This window comes from Euprymna scolopes, chromosome 15 (assembly GCF_053919585.1).
Source record: "Euprymna scolopes isolate OS-2025 chromosome 15, ASM5391958v1, whole genome shotgun sequence".
In the NCBI taxonomy this organism is placed as follows: domain Eukaryota; kingdom Metazoa; phylum Mollusca; class Cephalopoda; order Sepiida; family Sepiolidae; genus Euprymna; species Euprymna scolopes.
The window spans coordinates 132,005,955-132,017,068 of record NC_136496.1 but is presented as its reverse complement, the minus strand read 5'-3'; the positions used below and the strand labels follow the sequence as shown (position 1 = coordinate 132,017,068).

General features: G+C 32.8%; 1 protein-coding gene across 1 annotated transcript in view; it reads left to right on the top strand.

The window, feature by feature from the left end:
• The window catches only part of LOC145294255 (slowpoke-binding protein-like), a 97,166-nt gene that overhangs the window by 56,692 nt on the left and 29,360 nt on the right, over positions 1–11,114 (top strand). The window contains exons 6-8 of the mRNA XM_080141355.1: positions 6,211–6,321; positions 7,232–7,327; positions 8,860–8,945. Of these exons, the coding sequence (XP_079997481.1) occupies positions 6,211–6,321; positions 7,232–7,327; positions 8,860–8,945 (293 nt within the window). The remainder of the gene's footprint in view (positions 1–6,210; positions 6,322–7,231; positions 7,328–8,859; positions 8,946–11,114) is intronic.

Genomic DNA, 11,114 nt, shown 5'->3' with positions numbered 1-11,114 from the left:
AACGGTCTTTGATGTACTGCCATAGATGGGATGTCGTCAGCATAAATGTCTACGAAACATCTAAAGATGTAATTTGAGAGATCATTTATGTAGATAAGGAAGAGAGTTGGGCCTAGGATGGACCACTGAGGGACTCCAGCATTAATACTTCAAATTTCTGCCCATTAACCACTACTCTTATTAACCTATATATATATATATATATATATATATATATATATATATATATATATATATATATATATATATATATATATATATATATGGTAAAACCGGTAATTAGTAAAGCCCTGAAGAGAATGTTCAATACTATTGCAGAGCAAATATGTGTTTTATTTTTTTTTATTGCCGTTTTATCTGTTTAGTTACACATGTTTCGGATGTTGGACCATGTTTGCGATCCAGCAGCCTCGTCAGACCTTACAGAAATGATAGTTATTATTCGGAAGAAGGGTTTTAGAGGAAATACGAAAAAAGGGAAGGTGCGAGGTAATAAGTGGGAGGGAGACGGGTATCGACAATAGTTAAGTTTTGAAGGTTAAAATATATTAGATTGTAGTGTGTGGGGGGGTAGCAGATTCAGGTAGGCGTGTGTGTAAATATATGGATATAGGGAGGGGAGAGGGAGAGAGGGAGGTACAAAAGCGGGGTAAGGGGAGGAGGGGGGAATGAATTTCAATTTTATGTTTTAATATTTAGCTGCTTTTGGTTGTTTATGCCGGCACTGGAGTATATGAAATAGATGAGAGAGAGAGAGAGAGAGAGAGAGAGAGAGAGAGAGAGAGAGAAAGAGAGAGAGATAAAGCTTGAGAGAAATGGAGGGAGAGCATGAGAGAGAGGGGGGGGAGAGAAAAAGGACTTGTGTACGTGTCATATGTGCTTGACAAGTAAGGGATTTCATTTCGAATGTTCATAGTAGCCACGATTCGTTCATTTGAGTTGATAGTGAGTTGTTTTTAGGTAGTTGAGAGTTAATACTATGCCAACACACGCGCATATACGCATACACACATACATATGTACATATCTACACATCCACACACAGATACATATGCACATACACATATATACATACAATGTACATGCAAACATACATGTATCTAAATGCAGACATACACACATACACATATACTCATATACATAAATACATATACATATACACACACAGACATATATATATATATATATATATATATATATATATATATATATACATGGAGACATAGATCTCCGGTACATACATACATACATACATACATACATACATACATACATATGTACCCATATATACGCATAACAATTATATAAATATACGTATTCATAAAAATACACACATATACAGACATATATATATATATATACATAGACATGTGCATATTTATACTAAGTAAATAAAGTAAAGTTAGGATAAATAAATAAATAAATATAGGGGTATAGTTAATAATGCGAGGTTAGGTAGACGCTTGTAAGATATGTTCAAATACATGCTCTTGGTTTAATATTTAGGAGTATGTATGGATTTGCTTTGCTCATTAGGTATTAAGTTATAGTGGCTAAAAAAAGAAAGAACATATTTAAAAATAAGAAATTAAGAAGTGAGAGTGATAGAGTTAGTAGGAGGAAGGAGAGGAATAAGAATGAGTGTAAATTAAATGCGGTGAAGGTGTAGATGTGTTTAGGGATTAATTTTCATTGTCTTAATAGGTTTTTGTGTATATATTGGTTAAAATTATGTATAGGAGACATAAATGTAAGTAGTAAGGGTTATTAGTAAGGCTAGGGTATTCAGAATTAGGTTGTGTTATATTTATAGTTATATGGTTAGTAGGATGTCTAGGAGTTTAAACGTGGTTTGACTGATATCCATGGTTCATCCATGCATACACATAGATATACATATACACATTAACACCCAGATCCACGCATGCACATACGTGTATTCATGTATATACACACGACCCATGAGCATATATACCCATACACCCGCATATAGAAACACATACATAAACACACACAGACATATACACATAGACCCAATCACGCCCGCACATGCACATACACATACATATATACACATACAGATACCAATACAGATTCTAATATACGTAACCCATATATATGTGGAGAGTTTTAGTAGTAATTAGTAAGTGAGTGGGGGGGGTAGTTGGATCCATGGATAGACGAATGTGTAGATAGTAAAAGGTAAGTGGAGGAATGAATAGAGGGTGTAAGATAAGTAGTTGGAAATGTATAGAGGGAAGAGAGAGTATGGTGTAGGGGTATGGGGGAGGAGAGTGTATCAGAGAATATATAGGTATAGGATAATTTGAATACTTAGAGAGACAGAGTATTAGGAGGGAACAGGGTACGTCTGATGAATAAAGAGGTGAGTTGGTTGGATAAACAATATTGGGTTATTCTGAAGGATATTGAGCTATATTTCTAACAAGTAAAAAAAAAATGGAGATGTTGGTTCTAATCGGTTGTATGGTTGATAGTCGGGTGAGATAGTAGTTCTAGGTAGGTACAGTTATAGAGTTTGGGGAGGAGTCTAGGGTAATTTTATGGTATGACTAGTATTGTCGCAACAAAATTGTTTTATGTATTATTTGTACAATAAAAGAAAATAATTATTATAAATTGCTTGGAATTTTAACAGTCTGTCTGTCTATATACATTAAACTTAAAACAGACTATTGAATGTTTTTATTTATAGAACTATGTTTTTAAAGAAATATTTTTGTTATAACCTGATGATAAAACACAATACAATTTTTATGTTGCATAAATGTACGTGTCACATGAGGTAAATGATACAATTTCTTTAGTTGACGTCACTTTAAACGAGTCTGCCTACGAGTCCTATTACGGACGGAGAATTTGTATGGATAATTGAAATATTTGCTTGTTGGCAATAATACCTTTTATCTTACTTATATTATCTCCTTTGATTTTGTGTGAAGCGTTAAAAGATGATAAATATGCATTTATTTCCCACAATAGATTATGCAAATATGTTGGAGGGGGGAGTTAAAAATTTTAGATAAGGATTGATAATTAGTATTATTATACTATCTTTACCACGTTTCTATCGATATAACCTCCGATCTTCTCCAGGTGCGGCTTGTCGAACTCGATTATCTTTATGTCGAACTCTGGAACCTATACAGAATTTAAAACTGAAATTATTTAATTCACAGCGGTAGAATGTTCCTTTTTTTGTCAGCTATACACCGGCAAACGTCTTCATTAATGCTCTTCAATATTTATATTATTACTTGTACCGAGGATTTCACCTTCACTCTGCAGAGGTCTGTCACATAAAACTGATAAGTAATTAGAACTTTATCCATTGCGCCATGGGTCTAAGTGGACAATTATAGAATGAATTTAGGGAGCCTTAGACCTATTTTTTGTTTTAGATGTGTAATCTTATTACATATTATTACATTCGACTCTATACATACCTTATACAAAGTATTAATTAGAATCGGGAATTAAAAATACCAGAATTTTTGAAGGTATCGGAATCGGTATTTGAATCTGATTCCAAAACAATTATATTGTCTTTCTCTTAACAATAAAAAATGAAACGAACACAAATGTATTCATTTACTTATTAGAAGTTATTAATTTACATCATAGGCCACTGAATGGATTGTAAATCTCACTCCCAGATTAATCATTGATTTTCAGAGCCTAATTAATTTCGTTTATTAGTACATTACTGTAAACATCCCCTTTGCCAACCTTTTCGGACATATTTGCTAAACGTTTCAGAGAGTTCACACTTGATATAAAACATATAAAATGCTCCTGCCAAAGTGTTTTGATTTCCTTGGCGCTGTCTTGTCACTTTGGTTGTCTGTCATCTGTTTCTTCTGAAATAATTAATGTTTATATGACTTCTTCGCTTTGGACGCAAGGATAAAATATAGATAAAAAAATCTCACGATGAGTTTATCAAAGTCTTGTATAAAATACATAAAGGGAAAAACCTTTTGAAGTTTTTCGAATTTAAAAATGAAATTATATTTAAATTTAAACTTAGATGTCGTCCAAATATCAATGAAATTCGGGCACTGTAACTAGAGAACAAAAAACTAAAAAACAAATATATAACACATAAATGTTAGCAAAAGCATGACTTTTCTAACGGTCCAGATAAGTTCATTTGTGTTTAAATTTATTTTAAAGCGTGTTTTAGTTTAAAACAAACTTAATGAGAGAGTAAAAAAAATGATGTCCTTAAGTCTTTTAGAAGGACCATTGATAACCGCACAAAATCGAAAAATTGCTCAAAGCTTGTAGACATACACACAAATAAATGTTAACAATAGAGCGAAAATGTTATGTTTTACTACGGTTTTTGAGCGATTCACCAAGATTAAAAAGTTAGAATGGGTCAGATATGGTTATCATTTTAAGTCAAATTTATGTGCAAAACTGCTTTTCAACTCTCAAGTAATTGTTTTTTTTTGTTGTTGCCACCACGTAACTATCTAAAAAAAAAAGTAGAATCTTATTTTGAGAAACCGATTTATCTAAAGTTTGCCGCTATTATTATTATTATTATCATCATCATCATCATCATCATCATCATCATCATCATCATCATCATCATTAGGAGGAGGAAATACAGGGAGTTGATGGTCATTGTCGCATAGGGTAGAATTAGGTGCAAAGTTCTTGGCAAATAGTCTGGCCTTGTCTGATGCTGACGAGATGACCTCAGGTCCATTGATGATAGTTGGGATAGAACGCACACTTCTCCGGATATATTGGGAGGTCTGTAAGAAGGTTGGGCTGAAGTGTGCTGGAAAGTGGTTTGAGGAGGTGCTTGATGAAGTGAGAACAAGTGAGAATGGCAAGGTAGAGGTATGGTGAGACAAAGGTGTCATAACGACCAAGCAATTGGAACATAATCGTCCGGATTTGATCGTCATTGACAAAGTCTCAAAAACCTGGCAGATTTTAGACTTCTCATTACCCTGAGACAGGAATGTGAGAGAGAAGGAGAACGAGAAGTGATGCAATTATGCTCCATTGGCCTTGGAGATAAGGCGTACACATGGGGTTAAAACACAAATAATCCCAGTCGTAGTTGGTACACTAGGAGTAGTATCAAGTCGTCTGGAAGAACAATTGAAAAAACTACAAATCCCCGATGTTTTAGGCGGCCTTCAGACCTCTGCTATTGTAGGTACCACCAACATCCCAAGGAAAACCCTTGATATTTGAAGCTCCTGGTTTGGAGCCGGGATTGTGGGAAATCTTCTGGAAATGAATCCCATCCCTTTCCAGAGAGATGTTTATAAACGAAATTAGAATTATTATTATCATTTGTTATTATTTGTTATTGTTGTTGTTGTTGTCGTCGTCGTCTTGTTTACTTCTTTTCAGTAATGTAAATCAGTCTGATAACCGATCAAATCTGTATAATTGCAAGAAAAGAATGAACATTTTTCATAGAGGGAATATAGAGAATAGTTAATCCGTGATAATGTTAAGAATAGTTTTCTAAACAGTAACATTATTATGTAAAAAGTAATTCTTGACATGGGACGGGTTTTGTTGACTATTCTGTTCCTACACTGTTTTCTTATTTTGCATACCAATCATCGATTCTTTTTAATCGTTTACAAAATAGTTCAAATGTTATTAATGACGAAGAAATGCAAATGAGATTTGTTTTAAAAGAAAATTTCTTGTCTCGTAGTTTTCAATCAATTATAAGGAAAACATTAGAGAAAAATATTTTGAAAGATCGAATCCTGTCATATACATCCATCTCAATTGGATATTTTACATAAATTATATAATATATGCGAACATTACACGAAGGGTACAGTCATTTAAAAAAAAATTTAAAGCATCGAATTTTTATTAAATATTAAGAAATTTTAAAAAAATCGCAATTGAAATTAGTATTTGTATTAGAATTGGTAATTTATAACAGAATTTGAAATTGTATCAGAATCAGAAAAACTTTTGGAATCATCTCATCACTAATATATATATTCAGTATATATATTTTTAATAATCAACAACGACTTACGTTATTCCCAACCGAGTTTATTTATCCCAAACGTCTTTAGATATGTATAAAGCTGAGTGACAACAAGTCGTCATTATTATTATTATTATTATTATTATTATTATTATTATTATTATTATTATTATTATTATATCAAATGGTATTGTTTTCAGCATCCGTATATTATGCCACTATCAGAGTTGGAATTCCTCGAAGAAGAAGGTTTCATTATCGTTGTACGGCCATTCAGTCCTGCTGGTTCCTTAAAAGACGAAATCTACCAGGTGAGTTTCCCTGATTAATTTAATTTAAACCGTCTATATCACAGATGAGTGATACTTTCAGAAAGGCTACTGATAAGTGTATAGCGAAGCAAGAGTTGAACAATCTCTAGCTGAACTTAACCCAACTCTGCGAGAGGTTTTCTCTTGTCACCAAAGCCAACAGAGTTTAGGTCATTTTCGAAACAGTGTTTTCCCTGTTGGTTGAGGAATAGCTGATATCTTGTTCAATTCTAGAAGTTGTACACAACAATTTCCCTGCCTTCCGTCTTTGGGTTGGAGAAGTTTATTGTTTACTGTCTGAGATGCACCTACTCTAGAATGTCTATGGGCCATCCCAGGTCATATTTAATATGCCACAGTGACCCTGCTTTAGGGGAGCCTATTGACTCTCCCCACTTTCCGACCTTGTGTCACATCTTCCTATGGCGGAAAGGAAGTAAATAAAAACTCTGCTATGGAAACAAAATCGCGTGGGTGTTGTAAGAAGAGGTTTGACAATTTGTGATTCTACGCCAGAGTCTCTGATTGGTTGAGTAACAAAATCACATCAGTGTCACGTGTCCATTTGCATCACAATAAAACAGTACATGATGCAATTACAATATCTGATTATTAAAGTAATATGAGTTACGAGAAGACACCTTTACTTGGCGGATATTTCAAAGATAAAGCAAACTAGGATTATTCGAATATTGACTTATTTTTAACTGTTCTACTCGTCTGTTGATAGTGCAGCATTCGAAACGTTATGGAAATAAGAATCGACAAAACAAATAGCTTTGATTAACTCTGCTTCCGTTGCTACGTTTCACCGTTTTTCCTGAAATGTATAAGACTTTCAATATATATGTATATATGTATATATGTATAAGGCGCTCAAGATTTTAAAAATTATTTTTGTTGTTTTCAGTCCCGTTGCCTGGACAACCACTCAGACAAATATGTGCATCATGGTCAGCCGCTCCCTTATATTCAAACACAAAACTATGCTAACCAAATTCTAAAGGTAAGGCAATCCTTTTTTTTTCTTTTTCTCCCTGTTTCGACATTTCAATATTTGGGATAGTTTAATATAGAAATAGAAAATTTATTGGGAATATTTCATTGAACAGAAACAAGATTTGCTATTTCACGTATAATTAAATGGATATTAGGGGTTCATACATTTTCCCAACAATATAAAAATATAAGTAAACAATGAATCCAAGTGGATTTACATTCGAGTTTCAATACTGATTTCACGTCGCTAATCGCTTGGTAACATGAGCGCACATATTTAGTAAATCTATTAAACTTAACTGCTAAATATTAGCGGTGAAACCGCATAAAATATCAACGCTAAAATAGTTCATCCTAAAGCTTTCAGTGGTAAAATATCAGCGGTGAAATAACTATGTGTAAGTTCCACACTAAATTTCACAACAAAAATATCGATGGTCAAATGGCTATTCCTAAAATACCACTTTAAATATCAGCGGTAAAATAACTACACTTAAAATACCACGCTAAATATCAAGGGTGCAATATTTATGATAAAATAACTATGAATAAAGTACCACGCTAAATTGGAGTGGTAACATACTTATGCCTAAAGTACGACGCGGAATATTAATGGAAAATATACATACCTAAAATACCACACTAAATTTCAGTTGTAAAACAAGTTTGCCTAAATAATGTGCACATCATCAGCGGGAAAATAAATATGTTTGAGGTACCACACTAAATTTTAATGGCTAAATATCAGCAGTAAAATAATTATTAAAAAGTATGCGAAATGTCAGGAATATAATATCAGCGGTGAAATAATCATTCTTAAGTCCTGCGCTTAATTTCGGTGTTAACATGTGCCCAGTAAGATAGAGAACCACGCTAGATTTTAGAGATAAACTAGCTATGAATATAGCACTATGCGAAATATCAGTGGGAAAATAGAGCAGTAAAATAACGAGGTCTAAAGGACTGCACTAAATTTCAATGATAAAATAAATATTTCTCTAGCACAAATGCTAAATTTCAGCTATAAAATATCAGCGAGAAAATAGCAATGCTTTAAATAACATGCTAATCTTCAACATTGAAGATTGAATCTTCAACCTCCAGAAGAGTGTAACTTTACAACTGCATTTTGCGTAGTTGATAGAGTTTTGGTAAAATTTAGTTCTAAAGTTACAATCTTCTTGATGTTTAAGGTTCAATTCTCAGTGCGGGCAACATTAAATATACAACTGTAAATTACTTGGGATTGCTCCTCGGATATGCCTGATGGAATAAGAGCATATATTTCCGTGAATTAAATAAAGGGGTCTGTACAATATTTCGTGCAGATTCTCGAGTTCAACAGAAAGATTCCTGAGTTCGACGAGATGTAGAAGAAAGTCGGAGATTACATTGACAGAAACATTATGCAAAAAATACTCAAAATGGGAACAGTAGTCTGAAGAATCTAAATAATTTAAATTTTCACTTATTCTAATTCTATTCATTTTTTTCTGAATGTTAGATCAGTTCATAAATTCGTTATTTTTCATTCTTCAGGCTTTGCTTCATCTGCAACAAAACAGTTTTCCGCCATTTAGTCACTTGCATTCTGGCAATGTTATTCTACACAATGGCATCTGCAGGTAAGCATAAATAGCTGTATTTACACGTCGTTACTCTGCCAATGCGGTGATTGTTTTCGATTAGAATGTTTGTGTACAGCCCAACTTTTACATCGCTTGAAAAATCGTGTCAAATCTGTGTCTAAGGATCAGTGATGGTTTAACTTAGAACCGCTGTAACTTGAGAATGTCTTGGTTAAATTTCATATTAGATATCCGCTATTTAGTTAATATTCTATTCAATAACGTTCTACATATTATATGATATATTTAATTTGCAAATTTCAATCAAATTAAAAATTTTGCCAGAATTTCAGCCAAATTTTCAAAATATCATGTTTTTTATTCTGATGCTGTTTGATAACAATAACGGCATGCAAAATTTCAGACTGCTACTGTAAATTTGTTTTTAATTATAAACGTTTCTTGAATTCCAAGCATTTAAACTTGACGGAAATGAAACGCAGAGGATTGAGTGTGCCGAAATTATTTTATAAAGTTTCATAATTTACTACGTAACTTTGCTTTCGTAATGAGTACTGCTGAAGTAGATGTTGAAAATCGATAAGCAATGCTATTTTGTTGTTTTGTTTTTGTTTGTTGACAAACAAATTATAAAAACTTTTTATTTTATATAAAACACATTATTAGACTACAAAAGCTGAAATAAAACCAGAATAAATTTCATTTTTATTTTTATTTTTTTTCATCATTATATATTAGACTAACTTTATAATATTCGTAAATTGCTTTTAGCAATTGGCCTTTCTAAATGTTGACAGATTAGCCTTTTCAAGGCCAACTTTTGCCTTTTATACGCTCTTAATCAAAATCTTGGTTCCATGAAAAAGCATAAAAGGCCAAATTTGAACTTAAAAAGGCCAATTTGTCAGACCTTAGAAAGAACAAATTTTAAAAGTAATATGACAACCTCGATTGTCGTACATTTAGTCAAATAAAAATGATGAAAACAATAAAAATTTAATTTTTTCTGGTTTTATTTCAGCTTTTAGGTCTAATAATGTGTATCATATGAACATAAATAGTTTCTCATAATTTTTGCGTTTGTCAAATAATTTACGCCACTAAACTACACATTTACCCTAAATTACATTGCCTACAAAAACATTTATTTGTTATGTATCTGCTTTTTGTTTACTTCTATTTTTCAGACTCATTATCGGCATTGCTAAGACATTAACATTTTTTTAGGTAAATTTTTACCTTAGCTCCAACTGACCAATTTTCTTTAAAAGGACGACTTTTATAAGTTTTCGACTATGCTTATTAAGACAATCTCTTTTAACTTTGGCGGAGACAGGTAGTTTTCGAGATATAAAGACATGCATTATCCACTGTACTGCAGTGGCTGCCAGATTTGTACACGCGATAAACAAATCAACTTCTCTCCAACCGACACTGCTACTCCAATTTTTTTTTTGGGGGGGGGTATAGTCTTTGCGGGTGGCTATGTTGACAACGAATATCAAGATTAAATTTGGGTAAATATTTTGACAACTCCACTCACTCATAAAATGGGGTGTCTATTCCTAAAGCTATTATTACCATGGCGAGGTTGGGGGTGTCGATTCCAAATGCTGTTCTTAACACGAGGAGGTTGGAGGTGTCTATTCTGAAAGCCGTTCTTAACATAGTAAGCCGTAGATTAATCTTTTACGAGGGGAGGCATGCTTCCACCGGGCAACGGGTCCTACTAATATATATATATATATATATATATATATATATATATATATATATATATATATATATAAAAGTGAACGTGTCTGTATGTGTGTGTGTGTGTGTCTGTGTACATTTCCCTAAGCAATAACTCTGTCAATTTTTAGTCTACACACTCGAAATTTGATATACAGATTACTGAGATTTGGGAAAATCGATGTGATCGGTTTTTGACCAGAAATTTGGCGATTAAGAGGTCAAAGTTCAACGATTTGACCTTTGACAATTCTACCAAACTCCTCCGACAATTTTGGGTCTACAAACTTGAAAATTTAGATATAGGTTTCTTGAACATGGATCTAACTTAATAACTTGATTTGAGCCCAAAACAATAAATTTTAAGGGGTCATATAAGGGGTCATATAAGGGGTCAAAGTTAGAAAAAATTGACCTCTGCGGTCTCTTCCAAATTACTCACACAATTTCTGGTCTAAATATTTGAAATTT